Source organism: Channa argus, chromosome 4, assembly GCF_033026475.1.
Source record: "Channa argus isolate prfri chromosome 4, Channa argus male v1.0, whole genome shotgun sequence".
NCBI classification, from domain to species: domain Eukaryota; kingdom Metazoa; phylum Chordata; class Actinopteri; order Anabantiformes; family Channidae; genus Channa; species Channa argus.
The window spans coordinates 9,438,935-9,463,408 of NC_090200.1; the positions used below are offsets into that span (position 1 = coordinate 9,438,935).

The window sequence follows — 24,474 nt, forward strand, 5'->3', positions numbered from 1 at the left end:
ACACACACAAAAGCCATTGTGAGCCATAGTCTCTGTTGCCCCCCAAAAACATCACCAACCTCCCTGGGTGCAAAGGGTTCATTGTTACCCCATTGTGTGTGTGTACACTGACAAATGCATGGTCATGTAGAAAGCAATCTTATTAACGTTCTTTTCACGCCTTTGTTTAGTGTGACAGCGAATACAAACAGCATCGGAAAGGGCCCACCTAACTCTTAAACGCATCGCTTGCATAGTATAGCATATATAGTATCTGCAGCTGTCATCACTTAGACCACAATTGAAAACATGTAGGACACATGGAAATGGTGATCATATGGAAATCAATCTGCAATAACGTGCAGCATGGAAGTTATAACCAAAGAATCGGGAAACATGATTACGTTTTGTTAAGGGCACCAAAACGCTTTTCACAGATCTCTGCTGGCTTCAGGGCTGTGTGAGGCCATGCGTGTGTGCACGGTAAATGCATGTGTGTTTAGTGCAGTCCACGCGAAGTCCTGCTCAAGCCCCAGAGAGAGGCTAGTAGATTTCCCCTGATATTACGTCTGCACCGAAGAAAGCACAAAGAAGACATGCAGGTGCAAGTTTCAGGCATTTACACTCAAACAGGCAAGCGCACACACACACACACACACACACACATACACAGCAGCTGATATATGCCCTTGGGGCTCCCTCTCCCTCGTCTTCCTGTATAACCACATACACCCCACACACACATACACCACACTTCTCTCACTCCATCACTCTCTCTCAATTTGCATGTATATATCTTTATGTTGGTGGCCCTTCCTCTCGTGCCCCGTTTAATTCTGCAGCGTGTCTGTCCTCCTCTGAATTTCCTTTTGCTTACCTGAAATTTCCTCCTCGCCACAAAGTACTGCATTCTGCGTAGAACTTTCACTGCCGACCTCTGGGCATGGGACAACCTGTGACAGAGAGAAGAGACTTTTAGTCTTCAGTCTAAAATGCGTGGTTCGCTTCGGACAGGGATCAGGAAAGAACGTGTGTACCATGCAACATACATTCACAGGTGTTCATGTACACTAAAATACGCGTGTGTAGAACACAGATTAATTCCTGCTCTCTGTCTGTGCCAGACCCATCAGTTACAACTGTGAATATGTAACCAAGAGAACTAGACTCAGTTAACATTGAGAGGAGTCGCACAACACACGTCCCCTGGCTCAAAGCAGCACATCTGTGTCAACAAAAAGGAAAACCCACTGGTACGGAGCTAAACACAGAAACAGAAACCACTTGAAGCAAACAAACCACACAAACTCACTCACTCACACACACACACACACACACGCATATATACAGTAAATAGTGGCTAAATGGCATGTACTTGTACTGTATGTTTCTTTAAGCAGGCACTCTGTGTGCGGTGTACTGGAGGTCATTTGGCTTATTTATCACAAAATGCTGAAAGTGTCTTTGGAGTTTCCTTGTTCCTTGTACAGCTAAATATTGACAATGAGAAAACAGGCAGTGACATTTTGTTGAGTGAGTGGATTTCAGTCCCTGCAAGTGGCTGAAAACACACATAAACTGATTGCAGACCCAGTCACAAATGCTTACAAAGCACAATAATGAAAAGTCTAATAATTTAAGAGAGGGTTTTGCAACGAGGCCGTGCCCCTTGATTTCAGGTCGAGGTTGTCATTAGAATTTGAAAAAGGTATTTTAGAATCAAAAAATTATTTGTTGTTTGAATAAGTATTTAATACATACAGATATATGATTTAGGACATTGAGGGTTTCCTCTGCATGACAACCCTATTTATGGGCCAACTGCAGGTAAAACATAAATACTCCACACCTTTGTATTTTTTATGTTCAATCACAAGGTTTTAATGCTAGAAAATAATTGTGCAGAAGATATGGAATGTAAAACAATCAGGTAGTACTGCAACCATGTGCACAAAAATATGTGCTACTGTAAGTGGTGAAATTATTGTTCGCCCTCTTAAACGCACATATCGACAGCGTGCTGCTTGTGTGTAATGGATGCATTGGACGGTTGCGTGCGTGTGGTAAAGTGCCGGTGCTTTGAGTGAGTTCTACACTTGTGACACAAATGACTCTCAAACAGGAACTGAATGATTCCATTCTTATGTCAGAGCCTATGCTTTTGTATGTGTGTGTGTGTGTGTGTGTGTGTGTGGGGGGGGGGGCGTGTGTGTGTTGTTTTGAACATCTCTCTCAAGCTACGTCGACTCAAAGGAGACACACCCACTTGCGTGCGTGCACACACACACAAAAACACACACACCACCCTTCCCAAACTAGGGTCTTTGTGGAGTCAACAAGTCGCTCTGAGGTCTTAATTAGGCTGAGGGACAACAAAAGGACTTAACAGACAATGCGCTGACATGGGACCATAAAACATGAACATCAAAGACTGTCGGTCTGCTGTCTTTTTTCCTGCCCTCCATGCAAGGCCTGCCAAGCTATAGGAGGAAATGCACACAAACAATACCAAACATAAAGAGCATGAGGCCCTATTTTGGAAAAGAAATACTCTGCCCCCCACCTTCTACCCACCTCCTTGCTCTAGTTCGTCGATGAGAAGAAGGATGTTTTTCTATTTCTTTTTTTTTTTTTCCTCTCCTCTTTTCTGTGACTCCGAGGTTCGAACATAATTGGGAAAGAAAACACATGTAGGAAACAAAAAACATGTGCGGTTGTGATCGTTGTACAACTGTACCCCGCACTCTCTCGCTTTACCCGCCTCTCGTTTCCTGCGTTTGACACAAATACGCACATATGTTCATTTAGTGAATGTGATAAAAGAATAACACGATGGGGTTTTTTCATCGACCCCCCCCCCTTAATCCCTTAAACATTTGGCACACAAAAGGGGAGGAATGCAATTCCACATCTGTCTGTGGATGCTGCCTTATAAACACTTGCTGGCTGTCTCGGCTGCTCACTCCTTCTCCTCCCTTCCCTCTTGTTGGTGTTTATTTGTTATTTGTAGACAGCATATTCTGGGGACTCCTCTTGACTCACCACAGCTCAGATTCATTCTCTACTGGGAATCCCTACTTGTAGCACTTCTCAACAGAGTCACTAATCTTTATTCTATTCTAACTGTGGAAGTCATGAACGAGCTGTACATGCTGAAGACAACGGTCCTTGTCCTTCTCTTATAAAGCTGTGACAGATTTAGCCCCATGGCCTCTCCTGGAGCCCTCTTAATATGTTTTCTCCTTTTTCATTTTCAGATGGTCACTTTGGAGATTTTGGAGTTGTCAATGGCAACTATCCCTCATCCCCCCCATCCCCTCGGCTTTTCTTTGGCGGGGGACCGTCAAATATCCTGTGCTTCCATGGTGCGCGGCAATAACCGCCGACCCAGTCTTAGACATCAATGTGCTATGGTCGGGGGCCCTGTTTGTGTGTGTGCATCTGTGTGTGTGAGATAAGCTTTATTACCAGTGCTTTGGTCCATCAAAGAGATGTGCTCCTCTTCTGCTCTCCTCAAAAACAGACATCCCTTTATCATATCTTAGAAGGATAAGATGACTGCATTCTTTCAGGCGTGTCTGATCTTAAAGTGATGGGATGCCAAACGGTGCCGTATTATAAGCACTGCTGACTGCTTACATCGTAACAGCTAAGTTACACCATTTAATAAGGATTGGAAATCAGCTTGCAACACGTTTAAGCCAGCTCGTTCTCAGTCTCACCACACGTAGCTGGCTAAAGACGAAAATGCCAATTGTGCACATCTACATGTCTAAAAGAGCAATGAACTTGATGTGGCTTTGCTGCTGCTATGTTTTACAGCATGTCTTTCCTGTTGATTTGGGAATGAGGGGCATGACCTGAATCTTACAATAGCTCTTTACCACATAGCGTCTTATATATTTTATGACTGTCAGGAGGCTTAAAAATCATTGGCTTAGAGGAGGGAGGATTTATCATTACCAACCAACTATAGATATCTGCATCCTGAACTTCCCCTTTTCCACAAAAACAGAAGTCATGGCAATCACTAAGATGCCATATATGACAAATATGTAGATGAGGGTAGTTTTGGACAATTTAAGAAAAGTTTTCTTCACACTTTCTATTAATTTTGTGGTGTTCGAAAGCTTGCGCCAAGATTGTTTGATACGATTGTTTGTCTGACCAGTGTATGAGCAGAAGACATTGCCCATATTTTTCTAAGTGGCTTTGAGATATTTTTTAATAGTTGTCACACAACAATGGAGGTCTTTGGTACAGATGACAGAGGTAAATCTCGTATGAATTTCGTACACTGCAAGACTCAATCGCACAAGGGATTCAGCTGGTTAACTGTTGCTTCTTATGGATTCCCGCCCCCCTCTCCCCACTGTTTCTATTCCAGTTGCTCCAGTGCATGTCCCTCATACACAGATCAATAGATGCTGTTCAAGATATGCTGGAGACAATAGCAGCAACAAAACCACATCAAAGTTCAGTGCTCCTTAAGAGCTACTGACAAAGAAAGAACAAAGGGATCAAGCCATGTTTGATGTGTGTGGTCACAGAGAGAAAGAGAAAAGAGAGAAAGCCCAGAGATATAGTAGATTCACTTCCTGCTTTTCTATCACAAACACACACAAACGCAAAAAAACTCCTTCTGTCGCTTGACATTTCATTGGATAATGTTGTTTGTACAAAGTATCGTTGAATAGTCTGATCTCCGGCATAGAAAGTGCCACTTCACATTGAATAAAAGTCTCTTGTCTTTAAGAATCCCACCAACGAGTAAAACCCATCTCGAGACATCTTGGGGACCTCGGAAAAGTCCCACCCATTATAATCTTAATGATGCAAAGTCTCACAACATGTCATTAGATAGAGCCCTTTCCCGTTTCCCGCCACATGAAGAGAGGTTTTTAGAAGGGTGCACTTCTAACAAGTAGACTAATGAATTATGAATTTGTCTTGACACAACTCTAACTACAGAATTAACTAAAGATTTGAGCAGGGACCATTCCAGTTTAGACAGCTGAGGAAATGTAATACTACTGTTGTGGGAAGATGCTTTTAACGAGGGTATGGTGACCACAAGGAGACTTTAACTGTTAAAAAAAAAAACAACAACCCAAAAACCAAATAGCAGATATTTTAAGGATATTTGTTTACATGAGTAGTTGCCTCAAATATACAATATTGTTGGACACTTTAAAGCCTAAAGTTGTAGATCTTGGGATATGTTCCTGCCTGATTCCTGCCATCAACAAAACCAGAGAAGGTAACAAACAAAACAAAACAAAACGGGGTTGGACCAGATGTGACCAGACTAATTCACTGGTATAAGGTGTAGCTCAAGGCAAAGGTGGTGGCTGTAACTCTTCTTCAAAGCAAGCCTAATTAGAGAGTTGGTTAGTTTAGGGGTAAATGACCCTTTTCTTTGGTGCCTGACCTTCCTCCAGTCTAAATGATTAGCCTAATGTGTGTAAGTACTGTGTGCATGGATGGATTTCTTTACGTTGCCAGACTTTACACCAGATCACACAGACCCTGACATGAGCATTAGAGGGTTAGGGTTAGGTTTAGGGTTAACCCTAACATAGCTACTGTATAGACTTTTAAATGGTCGGTATACTATGGGAGTACTGCTCGTCAGATGGTCAACACACTGTATTTGGATACTCCCTCCCCCATTTCCAAATATTGGTTGGGGGAGACTGAGTCAGATTTCTATAAGGTTTTTCAAAACTCATACTCGGCTAATGCCAAGCATGGACAATATTTATTGACGGCCTTTAAATGTGTCCCCTCCACCTCCTTCTAACAGCAGGGTCCCCCCCCTCGCCAAGTCGGAACACGCATAAGCTGACTTATTTCCTTGTAACTGAACGCTGAGGTAATGTATTTGCATTGCGTCGTGGCACATGAAAAACATTTTACACCATGAATTTGTTGTTTCCAGAGGACTTTGAAACTCACAGCAGGCATTGACGGGCAGCATATTACACTTGTCAAAACGCCCACACCCAATGTTTTTCTTTTAAACCCGCACACTGGTGGTATCTTAAACATTGTCACTGGCTGACGTGCAAATGATGAGAGCATACGACACCTAATTTCCAATTGTCGTCATGCGTCAGCTCTCCAGAAAAACAGCAATTTTCCGTCCCCGAATTAGCACATTCCAGCTGCTATGCTTTGAAATAGTCTACCTATGATGCACGCAGTGCACCCTCCTGCTTCGTTTCTATTATTTGATGTGGATTGTATATACATACACAGTAGCTTGACGATTTCCTGTTGCTCTATGCGGTGCCAATGCATAGTTTACCAGCTAGTAAGCTACAAACTCTCACAAGTCAAGTGCAGTCAGGAGGACTGATACAGAATTTGACATCAAATGATGCAACAACCATGTGGCTACTTACTGGGAGAACATCATTTACCTCTTATTTTTACTTTTTAAAAGTTATGGCTTTGTAATGTTTCAGGGTATATTTGCCTGCACAAGAGTTAGCGTATTGGTTTGAGGCTGACTGACTTGGTCCAGAATGATAAGTGGCAGTAGTAAACCTTCCGTGTTCATGTACGCGCACACACACACACACACACACAGACACACACACACACACATCATTATTAATGAATACAAACTGGAGCATATATACCCAAGCATCGACATGTAACACACAGACCCTCTGTGTTAAGACCAACATTCTTGTGTGCTTTCATGTGCGTGTATGCGCGTGCGTGTTATGAAGACAGGAGGCCGACTGGTTTTCTCCAGGGGGGGAGGACAGGGTGAGGTGGGGAAGAAGGATTTATAATTCATGGCCTAATAGGATTTGTTGCTGTTTAGCAGGATTAAGCATGTTAGTGAAAGAATCTATTTATTGCTGCCAGTTGGGGGAGGGGGAAGTTTCTGGTGAGGTGATGTTTGGAGAGGGGCTGCTGCACATTGGACCCCCCCCCCCACCTCTATTCGGTCTCCTCATAGTCCCACTACAGACGTCATTTTTGGATTAAATCTCCTTCATAGCACTCTGATAATCCAGGCGCACGAGCCAGTGCACATGGATGTTCATGTGTGTTTTTGTGTGTGTGCGTGCACGTGTACAGCGTCAATTAGCACCACCGTGTCCTTGGTGGGGGGGGGAACTGCCCACGTTCAGCCTGGCTTAACCCTGGCTATGGACCCAGCAGGGAGGACAGAGTAGAGTGAACAGGGAAGAGAGTGAACGAGGAAGGAAGAGAAAGGAAGAGATGGAGGGTGACCTGTGAGCCGTCTTAGCTGAGGGACTTCCCTTTCATAAGCCAATGGGTTTAGATTATAAAACTATGTTCCTGCTCGAAAGATCATTATTCTTTCATGTGTGTGAGGGGCTACAATGGGGGTCTTACTGACATTAGAATTTTTTAATTAGTTCTTTCTAAAGTGGTTTTTGTTTAGGCCTTTAGCCTAATGGGAGACGGTATATTCTCTGTGTGTTTTTGTGCATAAGACAAAGCGGATGGATACATGAGACAACATTTTCCATCCTCCATTAATAAATGTAGCATCTTAATAAATATCCCAGGGAAGTCTAGGTTTCTGGTAAACATGCTGAACACTTCTGTCTCAATGTGTTTTAGTAAGTAAAGCCATTAGTTAAGGAAAGAATGATAGATTTCCTGTGGGAGACAGAGCAGAGGAGAGGAGAGGACTTCAGATTAGAGATATGGTTAAGAGGTCTGGCCAAACATAATGCTGCTAGCTTCTTTCAAAACACAGAGAGGAAATTAATGGGAACAGCCCAGCTAATGAAGATCCCCACCAGTCTCAGTTTCTATCTGTCTTAATTTGGTTTTCTTTTACACAGACATAAAAGATAAGATGCAGGCTATAAAAACAGACAAAATAATGTGGTGACCAGTAAATACACTCCTCCCGAACTCCCTGTACTTGCTCAGTTTGTTCATATTCTGTGCACCAGTGTCTCTTAGTCAATAATAAAATAATATCATGCTGAAACTGAAGGGACTGGAGGGAGCGGGACCAGTAACAGTAGTAAGTCGTAGTAGAGAGGAGGGATTTATGGCGGCAGATGAGGCCGAGAATGACTTGGCAGTCTTGCTTTAATAGCTTCCATTCCTAGTCCACCGTGCAATTAACATGCTGCCTCTGTCTCCAAAACTGTCCCTGCCTGGATGGTAATTACACTAGCAGCCCAAACACACAAGCAGGCGAGCAGACAGGAAAGACGCAGAAGGGCTGTACAGTGTCACCTCACTGGCACTGCTGCTTCTTTACTTTTTAGAATTTGTAGAAATTGCAATGTATGTTGCATGTGTGCATGCATTCGCATTTTTTTTCCTTATTTCAACAATAGGCATCAGATTATCCAGTATACAACCAGAAGGCAGCTGTTTAGAGGCTCCGTTACCAGAGCTGCAAACTTCAAAAGGCCAAGTTCAGCAATTTTTAACTTGATTCCTATGGTTCTTGTTTTGGGGAGCACATTCTAATTAACTATATTAATTCATTTAAAAAACTTCTCCTGTTGATGTCGGTCATCCAGGTTTGGTTATCCGAAGATTGAATTATTTCAAGAAGCAGTAGCTGATTCAATCTACATTTATCCTTGTGATGTCATTAGTTGTCATTTGTTTTTCAGCTAGGAGCAGAGGTTAATATTAACTTAATATAGGGAAGGCAGACAAATGATTTAGGCCTTTCATGCACATGTACTCCCCAAACTAAAACAGTTGGTTGTTAAAATCAGTAAAGTTGCCCTTTAAAACCTGGATTCAAGTCAGATTTACCCCACAGAAATTAGAACTCGACTCAGTATCTGACAAGCCTTGACTGTCTGAACTCTTTGTGGCAGCTCCTTTTCAAAAAGACCTTTTTTAGATCACTGCACTGTGGGAGGGAAGCAGGTGAACATGTTTGTTTAGGAACTTAATTCTGCTGTTTTACCACTACAGTCCATAAGCTTTCATGCACTTTACTTTTGTTTTTGTATGTTTTTTCTGTGTATCCTTTTATTATTACTGCTACTATCAGAGTGGCCTAATTTGCCATTAATAAGGTTTTTATGAAATAAAAACTAAAAGACAGACAAGTTTGTCTTTTCGTTTCCTCTCTGAATAGTTACATTAACTTAATCCGGTCAAACAGTCAAGGATACATTTTATGTTGTGGCAGGGTGAGCCGAGCACTGTGGGGTGTTGTGTGACTGCAACAAATGACAGATCATATGAGTTCTTCTATGTTTATGCATGTAGAGAATAACTGAGTGAAATGAGGCACACTGTTACATTTCAAAGGCTGCTACAACAAGCTAGAATCCCACCTCTGTGACTGTGCAAGCGGTCCAGGTCAGGAAATGGATTTTGCTTGCTGCTAAAGTGGGATCAGATGACTGTACACTGAGAGTTCATGGGCCCAGGAGGAGGTGAAAGATGATCAGAGGGTTTGGTGGATGCAGCAAAGTCTATGATTGGTCAAATTGACCCTCCGTATGGTAACACGAGAGGTGAGAGAGGAGTGTGGATGTGATGCTGAATTATAGCCCTATGTCACTGCTCTCCAGCTGCAGAAAAAATAATTTACACAATTTATATGCAATTGCACTGCTTTGAGCATGATTCAAATGGTTCTCGATGCTGTTCAAAGCCCTGCTGTGGTATAATTATCCAAGTTATTAAACAATTTTGAGTCAAAAATTCTTCTTAAATCTTAAATTTCCAATTGTTTTCTGTGTTGCGTGAATGTGTCATAAAAAGGCAATAGACTGTACACGGTTGTATGTTGTGTGATTCGTGAGAGATTTCCCTGTTATTAGCAAAGTTCTCCAAGAGTGTGCAGCCAGATCTGCTGATCTTGAACGCTCACTCCGAACATGAAATCTAATTTGAGTGGGAGAACAAACAATAGCCAGAACACTTGGGACAATGTTGAAAACAGGAGCAGCTGCCAAACTCCAGATCACAGTGAACTGGGTGTCTAATTCAAAATCACAAAAGATAAGACTAAACACCAAATCCAAACAAAACACTGAAGAAAATGTATATTGTACCATGCAATTATAACCTAAAGGAACTATATATGTCAAACTATTTTGAAGAAATAATAAATTATTTAATGTCTGGGGCAGTTTATAAAGCATTAGCATGGTGCCAAATGTCAGCCCACATATGTAAGACAGAAAGACAGAATCATGCAAAGCCCTGCAAAATATGTTGTAACCGATTTAATACTACTATGATATAACAACACTGATCCAATAAAACAATGCAGTGTACAGGCCCGGGTAATGAAAATCATGAAAAATGACTTCCAACACTACTGCACACTGGCAGACAGGAAAAACAGACATCCTGGCTCAGCGCCCAGAGCATTAAGTGACATGCTGAAGTTCAGAGGCATTTATTTGTCACATTACCAAACTAACTTGAGATCAGCTGATATCTGTCAGCATCCATCACCTAATGTTGGTGTGATACAACACTGAGCAACTCTGTCAGCAGTGTTTACATTAAACAGAACAACCTGAAGTTCACAATGGATGAGGAGTAAATATGAGAAAACAACAGCTCCAATAATAAGAAAATTAAGAAGCAGTAGCAGCGTGGGACTCTGTTTTCAAAGAGCTTGGTTATGAGAGCAGCTATCTGAAACGAGGTGCTGGGAACAGAGTGCAAAGCCATAATTGGATGCTTGTCCCCGGCCAATTTTTCAGGGCAAATTATCAACGCATGGGTTGGATTGCTGGAACCACATTGTGGAGGTGGGAACAGTGGGAGCTTTGAGGGGCCAGCGTGACGCGCTAATAGATTCATTTAGCACACTCGGATAATGACAGCACGTGATGGATGGAGCGAAATCCCTGCATCTGCTGTTCCTGCTGCTGCTGCCACGTTCGCCTGCTGACTCACTGCAGAGGTAGGTCACACTTCTAAAGGTGCAAGCATCAGCATCTGTGTGTGTGTGTGTGTGTGTGTGTGTGTGTGTGTGTTGGGGGGGTGTTTGCATGTGTTTGTAAAGTAAAGTGTATATAAGCATGGCAAAGGCCCTCTTGGCAAAATGCACAGAGTTCTGTCTATCTCTGTGTGCGCGAGTAAAATGATGACTGGGCTTGTTGCTTTTGGAAAGCCTGCTGCACTGTGCCATCTCAGCGTAGAGCCGCCTTGTGCGACCTCCCCTACTCCCAAAAATAAACTGTCATTCACAGCTTGCTGGTGACCTCTAAATTTCCAAACTGAAACAGGCAAAAGAAATATACTTTGTATAACAATAATTTAACAAATGTAACGATGTGTGGCTTTTACTTGTTGACATAGAATTCTATACAGGATTGAAATGAGAGATTATAGAGAAAATTGGACTCATTAAAACGCAGTACAGTATCATTACCGTGGCACAGTACGCATTTTGAAGTTTACAGTATATTGTGCAAGTGTGTTTGGGCCCACACCTATGCAGCAGTGAAATGGGAAAGTTAGGTCAAGCAGCCAGGGTTCTAAAATTATAAAAATATATAGTTTATTTTCTTCATAGACAACATCAAAGTATTGATTTGTAATCTCCAGTTTGAGTCACTAGTACATAAGGTGAGTGTACTGATTTTTTTTTTTTACATATTACATAAAAAGAACAAATGATAACTGTGTTTTCAAATCTTTTTGCACAATAATGGAGACCTGTGGCAGAGACGAATAAGCTAATCCAGGTTGCAGTTAGTAACATTAACTGTTAGTAGAAGCAAATCATTGTTGGTTTAAATGTCGGTATGATGATAGTTTGAAAATACAATTCATTTAGACAATTTCTTAAACTACTTTTTAAGAAAAGGGACAATAACATTTCAAATATGCTTAAAATAACGTGGCAAGCACGAGTATAGCAGGCTGAAGCTTGGGATCGTGCCTTCTACAATCTTGGATTAAGTCAAGGTCACAATAAAGTAATTACAATTTTCCACAGTTCTTATTTGTGCATTTGGTTGGCATTGTTGCCAGTGTTTTCACAGCATTTACAGCCAAAATTGTAGTAAAGTGACAGATTATGCAAGACACGCACACACAAAAAACAACTTGGTAAATCATCCAGAGCCTTCCACACTGTTATTTTTGAGGGAACACTGATGCAAAAGGTGTACAGTGCTGAAACTACTCGATCTTCCCACTACGCTCTATGTTAGAATAATTAACTTAAAATAACTAATCGTGCTAACAGTTAAATGTAATGTTAAACTCGGTTAAAGGCCTAACATGTGACATAATGTTTAGGATCCTAAAGTCAAGTGTTGTATATGTTACAGCTGGACTCAGAGCGGTCCAGGAGGGAGGATATTTCATAGATGAAATCCTCTCAAAGCAGGAGGTGAGGCAGCCTGGAGCTCTAAAGAGTGGTGCTTGTCCACGTCTGCATGGTGCATGCTGCTGCACTATGGGAAACACGATCCCACATACAACACACACAAGAACTCATGTGTGTATTCAATGCTCCTCTAACAGATAAGGATACACATATACTCACACAAAGACGACCTTGAGCACATGCACCTAGAAACAACAGAGAAAGAAAAAGGTGGGGGAAAGGGGATGAAGGCGAGAAAAAAGCAAGAGCGAGAGAAGGGGCAGTGGGAGAAATAGTTCAAGATAAAAAGAGTGAAAAAAGGGCTTCGCAAACAAAAGAAAAGTCAGTTACACACAGGGTGCAAGCAGGGAAGGGCAAAAAGTAGAAAAACAACATTTAGCAAAAGAAGAAAAAAAATACCTTCCCTTCAGCCTCAGAGAGGGAAGAGTGAGGGGGAAAAGGCAGCAGAAGTGAAAGAGGGCAGAGAGAGCGCAGAGGAGGAGAGTAGAGGAGCTAGGGGTGATTAAGCCTGGGGTCTCCTCTCTGCAGGGACACGTGCGCAGACTTAATCAAGTCGACGCCAGCCAGCCACATTTCCACATTACTCGCTGGCCGCTGGCCTGACAGGTCCGAAAGAAGGAAGGGAAGAAGAGCTAAAGGAGTCCACACGCTCCCCCCTCCCTCTCCTCCTCATAACTTCTAGCCTTCCTCCTCCTCGTGTTCCACCACCCCAGGCCCCAGAGCGATGCCAGAACACATGTGAGCAGCATTGGAGGGAGAGTATGCTGCGAGTTAAAGAGCACAAATACTAGCAACTCCACTGAATGTTTTTCGCAGGGAGTACCTGCTACTTCTACTGTCGTTGCACAGGAAGTGCGCATGGTCCTGGAAGACCGCATAGCAAAAATATTCACACATACAATGCAGTATGGAAGCGTCTGTATTTTTAAAAAACATATTTGAGCCTGACATGAATGAGTGTGCTAATGTTTCTCTTTTAGTCACACAAAAGCCTACACCCAGACACAAACACTCATAGTGATAATACCCAGTGCACGCTCTCAACCGCACTCTCTCTATTTCATTGACTCATTTGTTTTTTATTCTTGATATCATCTTCCTCCAAAGTACATACTACACCTTCTCTTCCCACTCTTTTCTCCACAGCTGCTCCTATTTCAATTCCATTTCAGTGCTTTTACTTTACTCTCGTCGCCTCGAGGCCAAGTGAGTCCGGACCCAAGGTGGGTGATAGCAATGTCATTTAATAAGCAGCTCAACTCCAGCCCGCATGCCATAGAAAACAATCTGCAAAGGCACCTACAGTATTAAAAAACTGAAGATTCGTTCACAATAAATCTAAATTAATACATAAGTACAATCACATCAACAAATAATAAAAGAATACATGCAGACCACACAGTCTAACCTCTGAGGTTCTTTTAACAGACATTATGTATTTAGCTTTTTTATCACAAAAAAGAAAAAAAAAAAATCACACACACTAGTGTATATGTACATTCATTAAGAAAAAAAAAAAAACTTTTCACCAACTGTGTGAGTAGTTTTTGCAGCAGAGCTCAGTGTCATTTCACAACCATGAGGCCTGCTTACAGCATTTCCAGTAATGAGTCAACTTCTAATCTCCTCGAGTGAAAGTCCTTAATCGAGATGAAAAGAGAAAGACATTTGGCCCCGCGATGCCGTTTCTGAGGTGTAATTTCAACGTATCGCTGAAACAAGGGCCAGACTGTGCCAGTGTAATCTGTCTTAAAATTATGCACAGGTGGTTTGGTGATAAGGTTAGGGGATGTTGATATACTGTGTGTGTGTGTGTGTGTGTGTGTGTGTGTGTACGTACAGTTGTATATTGCCTGGCACCATATCAAATACAAAGCTCCTTCTTAAATATGCATGTGTGCGTGTGCACAAACAGACAAGGGGGCCTTCAGCCCTCTCCCCTGACATGTGAGTGAGGGCAAATTAACTGAAGGGAGATGACAATGAACAAGGGCCTCCTATAGGCCAAGCCATCACTCAGGGCTGCTGTAATGAACACCACCTACAGGTGCTGCTGACTAGACAACATTTCAAACACCCACGTACATGAAAAAATACCTCGTTTGACACAAAATACTGCTTACTCATATGCTTCCATATCTACAGTACATTATTAATGCATGCACACATGTGTTAGCCTTACATAAAATAAAGCCTAATGGAGATGCTGTATACTTGATGATATGCAGCAGCTTGCTGACACATGGACATGTACACACCAACACACTTCAGAGCTCTGTGGGTCCTCTGCTCTTGTTTTGCTGAGGGCTGTCACAATTGTGCCACTCACAGGTAATTAGCGAAGAGTCAGCCAATCTGAGGGAGGCATCATCTCACTAACCTGTGACACCTGGTTCACAGGACATTAAACTGCATTAAATATTAGTCACACTGGATTGCTAAGTGTTATGTATGTAGATATTAGAATAAAACTTGAACTAGAAATGTTAAACAGCCTGAAACCTGGATCCTGGAAGCTAAGGTCATTTCCCATATTACAGGTTTTAATCAATGGGTTTCTTCTTACTTATTGATCAGTAGTATTTATTTGTTCACTGTCTCGATTTGATGGATGTTCTTTTCCTTTCTTTCTATTTTTCACGCGGAGAGCAGCTGTAACAAGGCAACACAATGTCCCTATGGGATCACTAAAGTTGTTGAATCTTGAATCACGTGGACTGAACTGAGGACCTTCAGGGGCCACAACCTCATGTGGCTGAAATGTTCTTTACACACCTTCATGTTTTCATTTCGCGTTCCAATTTATAATAATTTGCTGCATGACTAATGTTACCGAAACAGCCATTCTTTAAACACCGAGCTGTTTTTCCCCAATAGATTAAGACCAGGTCTCCCCTGCCGACTAGCCTTTTCCATTTCCGATGAATGATTAGACGTCACCGCTTTATTTCCTAGAAACATGCTAGGCTAAGTGCCATTACGATGCCTGGAGCACAACTTCTGCCTTAGTTTTATGGGCTTAATTAACGGACCCTAATTGCTTCTGAAAAGAAATAAATAAGGCAGCCAGTGGAGCACATCCTAGTGTTAATGGATTATTTCCTCTCTGAAAACAATAACAGAATGTTCTGGCTTGCTCCTCGGGGGCCAGTTAAAGATACTCTTCCTCAATACTTGCTGCAGACGAGTTATAAATGTAGAAGTTGGTCTCCCTTGTGCCACTGAGAACTGTGCAGCTGATAATTTACACTGAAACGAGTAAAATGAAAGATCATTTGTTCTCAAATGCTTTATTTTCCCATGTCACCGTAGTCATGCGTAACATTAAGCTTGGGAAAACATTTCTAAAGTACGGACGTCTCCCCATTTGATGAGTTTTAAGCTCACATAATCCCAACTGGCACAGTCACTGTTCTGCAAGTAATGAGAAAAACATCTAGCCAAAACAAAGACAGCTAGTTGAAAAGAACATGTTTTGTTCCCCCCCCACCCCCACCCGTCCTTTGTCCAACACTGCGACGACAGGAAATGAGACCCGACATCAAAGTCTGGACAGGAGACCACTCTTCTCTTCCTTAAGTGTCCACTGCACCTGACCCTTGCTGTCAGTGACTACAGTGACACCACCCCAGTCTGTTAGGTGCCGACCTTTCACATTGACAAGAATGATATCATCCAGAAATGCTTAAAATTTCTCACAGGGCCAGGAGAAGAGCCACTGGATGTTTGAGTGATAGGAGCATTCACTTTTTGTAGGAGAGACTCGTCCTGCGGTGGAATGCAAATATTTAGCTTGCCCGTGGTATAAAATGAAAATTACACAGTACGACAGGAATACCTGTGTAGCTACCCAGGTGACCGCCAGCCTGGCTCCATGGACCGGGACATAAACATAGTAATTACCCACAAGGCTCATGGGCACAGAGGGGAGTCAGTAAAGAGGTCTTGGTTGTTATTGGACAATGACTCATGACTAAAAGTGAACTTGTGCTAACTCAGCAGGACTACAGATGACATAACCAATCAGAGAGGCCATGAGAATGTTTCTCAGAGATTCGGGTTAGACATAAATATTTGTTGCTCTGTGATAACGAGCTAGAAACTTATTTGAGTGGAAGACACAACAGTCAAGAGCTGAGTCAACAATGCTGCTTCGGGAAAGCGGACGTGGGTTCACACTCGAATCAGATAGAGGGGAGTGACTGGATTCAGTGTTTCGGGCATCTGTCGTGACACTAATATCACAGAGACACGTTCATAACATCCCACTTTCTGCTTGTGCAACGTAGCTGTAGAGGCTGTGAAAAAAAAAGGCCCCTGGCCATGCAGACACAAACACCTCCACTGTTTACACAGTGTAGTCTAACATGGTGTACAGTGACCACTGGTGCACTGTGTGAATGAGTGACAGGCACAAAGAAAGAGGGAAGAAGAGGGAGAGTGCCACCTACAGAGAGGAAGGAAAAGTAACTACAGTTACCTTAACACTAAGTGAAAGAGACAGAGGGAAAAAAGAAAGAAAAAGACAACAAGTGCTCTGCATCCTGTGTCTGATGCAACAACTGATGGACGTTACTGCAGTAAATCAACGAGTAAACATTATATGTAACTAAGTATTTGCAGTTCAGTCTGTGTGTGTGTGTGTGAGTGTGTGTGCGCGCGCTTGTGTGAATGTCAAAAAAGTGTTTCCTCTAATCCACATCTTCTCCTCATGTGTGCATTTGTATATTTATGTGACTAACATCTTAGGGCTCAGGCTGTGTCAGTACTTAAATGGATTTTCCAGAGGCCTACAATACCAGTGCCATGTGTGAGAGGTTTTTTCCCCTCGCATATTGGCCGTGCCCCCCCCCCCACCCCCCCACCCCTTCCCCCCGTCCCTCCACAACAGCACCTGCTACACCATAAACACACCTGCAAAACAGTAAAACTGTGGAAACACCCAGCATGGGAAAACTATACAACACATTACAATAGAGATGACCACACAGCAAGCAAACGAAAAGGCTACACACCCGTGCTCACACACACACACGCGCACACGCACACTATGTTTTTGGCCTACTTCAACCACATTTAGGCTGTACAACATTATACTGCAGAGAAACATAACTATGTTTTGGTTTTCAATGAGAAAAACAATAAATCTGGCTAAATAATATATGTATAGTCTGTATTGGGTCAACACATAGTAGTGCCGTAATTTCCCTGTCCCTCTTGCCAGCACAAATCCTGACCTCAGAGTTTTCTTTACTCTGGACTCCTTGTAGTTCTGGGGCTGGCATTCATCTGCATGGAGCACTGGCCTAACTCATTGGAGGTTGGATCGCTATTAAAGTGGCTCATTTCCTTTTCTCTCCCCTTCCTGTGTAAGAATTTCTTGCTTCAGTTACTAAGGCCAAAAGTTCTTAGAATGAAATTAGGAGATTAACCTCATCCTCCCAAACTGCAGTAGAGCCGGTTTAAAATTTTATTAGGCCAATCAAAGTCAAACCTGATGGTAATGGCTATCGCACAAAGACTTCACAGGCCTCCTCCATGGCGCAGGCTAGACGTTTTCAGAGCACCAACAGCAGCTTCCGGGCTCCGTCTGGATCTACACAAGGTGCATTGGTGCACAGTTCTAGCAGTGGGTCCCCCACATTGTGCAGGCACTCAGAGTCCAACACCCAAACACACAACAGAAGTAAAAATGCACATTGCTTCATTTGCATAAGTGTTATGGGCTGTGTAGACAAATGGATGACTGTAAAAGGAAGGTGAAAAGTCTTGTTAGTGCGAGTTCACAGACTCACCAGCAGCTCTGTAAAACTGCTACATAACGAAAGAGCTAATTAAACCAATGTACTGCACAAATTTAAATTATGAATCATTGCGACTAGGCCGCAAAGGATAAAAACTAAATTTGAGCCGTTTTAAAGTCAACACCAAAGTGGTGGATGAGTCAACTAGAGTTGACCGTGGTGCTCTTAAGCAAGGCCTTTGAACCCACCTAATCTGCTTTAATGGCTGGTGTTACCCTGTCTGTTGTGCATTGTTGTGTGACTGATGTTGTTGTTGTTCACCTGGGTGCAAATCAAATTTCCCCTACAGGGACAGTAAAGATTGACCGATTCATTGATTGCTCCACTTGAGCTGCTCAGTGGCCACAGGTCAAACCTTGGTTACACAAATGTCTTCCTTAAATAAAAAATGGTTAAAAAAAACAAAACATAATGTTACCTATATTTTAGTTCAAGAAAGAAAAACTCTCTTTCGCAAAATAGGAATTTTGTTATAAATAACAACATAGACCTTAAGGAAAATCATTTTTTCTGGTAGCTATTCAGTTTGTTTTGTGCCTCTATTTATGGTTTTAATTCATGCTCACCTACAACTTCATATACTTTAAAAGTTCCATCACTCTGTATTAGCTCTTTAGCTCGCAGTCAGGCTCTGCAACATGCTGGCCTCATCCTGTGTATACAGTATCACAGCAGCCTTCTTTGAGTGCATACATGTGTATGCACTCAAAGAGAGAAAATAAAGAGATTAAAAATGCTGATTTAATGCATCACAGTGCAAAATAACCTTGAGAATCCCTGCGATGAAGGGACAAACGCCGCTGCCCTTCACCAATGCACTGTGAATAAATAGCTTGTAAACCGCACCCAAACTTTTGACAGCCTTGCGCATGAACACAGATGTACCTCATAACAATTAAACATAAATGAAGAAATGGAAAAAAAAAAAAAGATCTGAAAACATGGGAAAGAAAACCCACACCTTCTCCGGTGGGGATGATTTTGTTTTTGTTCTTTTTAGAAACAGTTTTAAAAGGAAAATCAAGAGGAAGATAGCTGTTGGGTTCAGCGGTAATGGTGTGATGAATTTTGGATGTTTATTTGAGTGTGTCACACTGATGGGATGGGTGACAGGTGCGGGAATCCGGTCCAAGTGTGGACACTGGATGATGGTTTGCAGATGATGGCTTCTTTTTCCACAACCCCTAGCAACTGGACTGAACCCAGTTGGCTGAGTGATGGCAGTAACAGGACTGTTTCTCTTGCTCTCAATTTATTTTTCTCCCTTCCTCCCCACCCCAGCCTCTCTCCCCTACTTCTGTGGAAGTGCCTAATAGAACTCAGAGCTGGAAAATATGGAGAAAAAAAAATAAAAAAAGACACAATGTTGTTCACTTTTAGTGATCTAATCTAGGGTTAAAATTCAAAGCCTCTAAACATGGGGCTTTTGCAAATGTAATATGATGCCACCAGACCTTGTGTCAGTGATAAATAGCAACAACTTCTATGATTACAGCATGTGAAATGTGCACCATGACAGGCTGTGTTTCTATTTAATATAAGGATAAATGTCACAATTAGCCCTGTGATATGTGTATGTGTATGTGTTTGTGTGTGCATATGAGTTCCCAGAGTCCTGCAGTTGCTCCATTAAGACCACTCAGTCAGCCAGTTAGTCATTAGGAGCAGAGTTGTCACTAGTGGGCATGAAGGTCATTTATCACCCAACAAGCTCACAGGACAGGGACAGGGGAGCTCCCACTCAGCCAAACACACACACACACACACACACACACACACACACACACTAAAACCACAGCTTGAAAAAAAAAAGGCACCAGGAGGTTTTATACAGGAAAGGCAACTTGAGATGCATGCATGAATAAGACATGAGAGACTCAAAAGCAGACAATTGTCAGCGCACACACACACACACACACACACACACACACACACACACACACACACACACACACACACACACACACACAAATACCGCATAAGCACACTTGTTCATTCAGATTTCTTTTGCATCTCTCTTAAGTGTATTAACATTTTGCAGGTTTCTCTCTCTCCTCTATGTGATTTGTATTGGACATGTAGCCATATTCGCCACTTAATAAAAAGCCTTTTTACAGGCCCTAAGCTCATGAGTAGAGGGAGTTGATGCAAAGAGTAAAATTTATATCCAATATCACCGCTCTGCTCAGGAGCCTTTATTTTAATTCATCACACATGGCGTCATATTTCATACAATTAAACAGTTTAATGTGCCTGCCAGTCAAGTCCTTGCTGCTTTGTCAACTGCAACCACACTTGGAGCAAAGAAAAAAAGAAATTGATGTTGTCTAAAGATAGCACACCACAGCTAGTGATGAAATGAGGTTATCTGCATTTTCGAGTCTATGGTCCTTTATCTTGGAGTTTAAAAACATTTTACATTATCGACTGAATCTTCTCTATGAACTACAATTCAAGACAAAACACCTTCATTCACTTCCTTTTCATTGTGGTTGATTGTGACGTTTTGGCAGAAACTGAACATAATATCAATTTGAAAGTTCCCTCTGCGTGACTGGGGCTGGTGGGAGCTCCGATTTGAACCGAATATCACAAGTCCCTGATTTAATCTCATAATAGTCGGCTTTAATGTCTAAATGCAAGACATATGTGGCTTCGCTTTGGTTCGCTCACTCAGGCCATGTACTACAATCTCCCAGGGCAAGACCCAGGAAAGGGAATTTGCATTGGAACTGAAGCATTCATGCTAGTTTAGTTTGATGCTAATTAGCCTTGACATTATAAGCACCCTTTGGTTAGCAGATTCAGAGGCGAGTTTATAGAAGATGTGCATTAGGAGTTTAATGTGCGATTGTCTCTTTGATAAATGTTTCAAAATGAGGAGACAAACAATAAAAGGCTCGTGTAAAAGACAATTGACACATAATTCACATCCATGTAGTGCAACAGATTCGAACATGTGATCTATCTTTGTGCTGGGCTACATCCAACTGAACTCAGGAACTGTTGTAAAACAAATGGACTCCCAGTCATAAGTGTATCTCTCTGTCACAAGAAATTGATTTCACACATACATAAACAAAGCCTTCTGATGGAAGCGCACATGTACTCCCGCACACACACAAACACACACACACAGACGGCTGCTGCACTGCAGTGGGAGTGTTGTCACTGAGATAGGAAGAGCTGGGATTTGTATAAAGCAACAAGTCCAGGGGAGCCTGAGTTCATATGAACAATGATATGGATCCTTATCTCTTTGTCTGTCAGCATGGGGCCCATTGGCTACTAACCCCTCCAATCTGCTGAACCAGTTACTCAAACATATCTTAATGCCTTCACAATAGCAATTCATACACTTTGTGCATGTGTGTGCAAAATACTGTAATATCTTTCTAATGCTTGAATGCAACTGTGCACAAACATGTTTGACACAAATAATATACTTTGCAACTGTAATAATGTAATAAGTGAAAAGGTTTTGAAAATGTTTTCAAAAAGGTCAATACCTTAACCTAATTGTGTTTTAGTCACAAATACTGAGTAGAATAGAATCAGAGTAAAGCCCTTCCTTGCTGAAAGCCTATAATGCTCTATTTTGTGGTCTAACCCCCCCCCCCCAAAAAAAAGCCTCAAATAAAAGGCTAATCATTCAGAATGGGACAGTATTTGAACTAGCCATTTCAGAAATTTCAGAAAGCAGCTAAGGAAAGAACAAATTTCCCTTTTTTGTGTGTTATTTATCCACATATATTTGTCCATAAATAGAATTTTGATTAGAGTTGATGGATTAGCACCTAGTTGAATTTACAAACAGTCTTGTAAAAGGCTCATCTTTTTTTAAATCCCTCAGTTCCTGTGATATTGGCCTGTTGTGTATTAGGTTATGGAGCCTGCAAGAGAAGCAAATTTTCAGACACACTTTTTCTAATTTGTATGTACTTACTACAAAAATGTAACAATACCTTCAACTATGTTTCATACTGTCCACAATTGTTCCCACTTCCCAGTTTATAGCGTAATGGACAGGATGATTTGCTGAATGGATTTTTATTTTAATACTTCAACAAGAACAAAAAATATTTCTAACTTGTCGGTTATGGATTTACTGTAAAAAAAAAAACATCTGTAGTGTCAGAGTCGGTGTCATTGCTTCTTTTCAGAAGGGATTAACCAGTGATAACAAGCTGGCAACCAGCTTGTTACACCCTTGACCAAACTGCATAGTTATGCACAGTGTGTGACCGGATGAGTTTCGTTTTTGTCTCCACAAAAGGAATGAGATGGAGAGCGGTATGAGAATGAGGACAGGGAAGCAGGGATTTCAAGTCCACATCCACTGATTCCTGCTCACTGACTGTGGGAGAGTTATTGTAGCCACTAAGTGCAGCAGCTATTAGTTCCGATTTGGGGTCATCAAAAACGAAGAACAGAAGCAATGGTGGCAAAAGAATGGATGCTATCGGAAAAGAGAATGTTGATCATGATGAATATGATAAACAAAAATAGAATTATATAGCAAAAACGAAGAAAAGAGACACATCACAAGATCATAATCATCTAAAATGACCTGACTTATATATGGTTGCAGTAGCATAAAATATTAATAACATTAAAATAAAATGGCTTATTAACAATGCTCATTCCTATTCTGGCAATAAAGGAGCCATTTCCTGGATTAACCTTTAAACACACACACACACCAACATTGGACTACATTTGCCCCTTCCCTGGGAGTAGGTAGCCTGTCTGTCACTCTACATCCTCTGAATTGGAGCGAGGACATTCATAAAGGATCTGGTCCCATGATGAACAGGAGGGGTTTGAACTGGCAGCCAAGATCCACTGACTGCACTTCCTGCCTCTGTGCATGTGTTTTGTTAGGTGCTTTTTCTAATTATACTTTGTGTAAACCTCTTTAGAGCATTGTGTAGTGCAAGTGTGCATGTGTTTTTGTGCAGGAATACATGTATGCGTGTGCAATCTGGTTTTGTAGGAGGGTTCACATGAGGTTGGCCGGGTGCTCCAATGCCAGTGTGTCAGACTGGAAAACCCCAGCACAATGGGACTGGGGCCGGGACTTCAGACTGGCCATCATCCACCACTAACAGAGCAAAGACTGTAAGTGAGTGAGTGCGTGGAAGAGAGCAACAGTTTTACCATTAATCTATGATAGAAGCCACTAAATTTTTGTTCTGTTTTTTCCCTATATGTCTCCTTCATAAACACATGCGCAGCCTTATACGCTGTGTATGTGTATCACTGCAGGGGTCAGTGTACTTCGGTGTCTTTGACTGAATCCATGTGTGTGTTTTAACTTATCTCCTCTCCTACAAACTATAAACAAAGTTTAAAAAGAGTACTTTGGACTTGCAGTTAAAAAATAAAAAATTGTAAATTAAATTTTCCAATGACAGCTGGGAGCGGCTCCTGTAACCCTGAGACAGTACTGAAGGTAAAGATAATAGGATCGATTAAATTTTGATGGGGTGCATTAAAGCAAGGGCTAAAAAAGACTTACAACATATTGTAATTTGGTAGTTAATGTTTATAAAGTGCACATGTGCATACTGACATTTATCAAGCCCTGTTTTTGAATTACTAACTGCTGCAGATGTGACAATAGTAATTTAACATATCACATTGTTGTGTGTCATACAAAGAATTCTCGCTGAATAACAGATGGTCCCAAGATGGGCCGGTCACAGTATCACAGTACCAACTGTGCGTGAGATGGGCTACATGCCTTTTGAGCTTTAACGTCACTGGTTTATACTGTGTGTGTGTGTGTGTGTGGTCTGGTCATGTGTTGCCAGTGTGTGTGCGCCTATCACAGGACACCTGCAGTGAGTACGATAGAATCAGACCCCTTGTTGGGGCCCTGCTGTGTGTATGAGTGTGTGCTTGTGAGTGCATGAATGCTAAGCTTAGCAGATGTTCCCTGTCTATCTGTCCATCTCATCAAGTTGTGAGGCAGCAAAAAAAAAAAAAAGGTCTCGTTTTAACGCATCCCCACTTGGGTTGTTATGCCGCAGCCTGTTACTGTAAGTGGGCTTTGGCTAAAGTAAACACCAGTGCCCTGTCATGCCTCTAGGATTCATAGCTCAGGACTTGAGGGAATGAAAAAAAAAAGTTGCTATTGCACAACTTCACCCTACAGCTGCATATATGCTGCAATAATATGTATGTAGAAATGCTGTCAGGAACTGTAATCACATTTTTGTTTACATGCTCATAATTGTAAACATGTGCCAAACAAATGGAATGCATTATGAATTCATATTTTTTTTTCTTTTTACAGTGCTGTTTTACTAAAATTTTCAACGTAACAAATGCGTAACTGACGAA

The 24,474-nt window shown here is 41.8% G+C and overlaps 1 protein-coding gene across 1 annotated transcript in view; it reads right to left on the reverse strand.

The window, feature by feature from the left end:
• Positions 1 to 24,474, reverse strand: part of kcnq1.2 (potassium voltage-gated channel, KQT-like subfamily, member 1.2) — a 141,409-nt gene that overhangs the window by 53,618 nt on the left and 63,317 nt on the right. Inside the window, exon 14 of the mRNA XM_067502789.1 lies at positions 857 to 932. Coding sequence (XP_067358890.1) covers positions 857 to 932 — 76 coding nt within the window. The remainder of the gene's footprint in view (positions 1 to 856; positions 933 to 24,474) is intronic.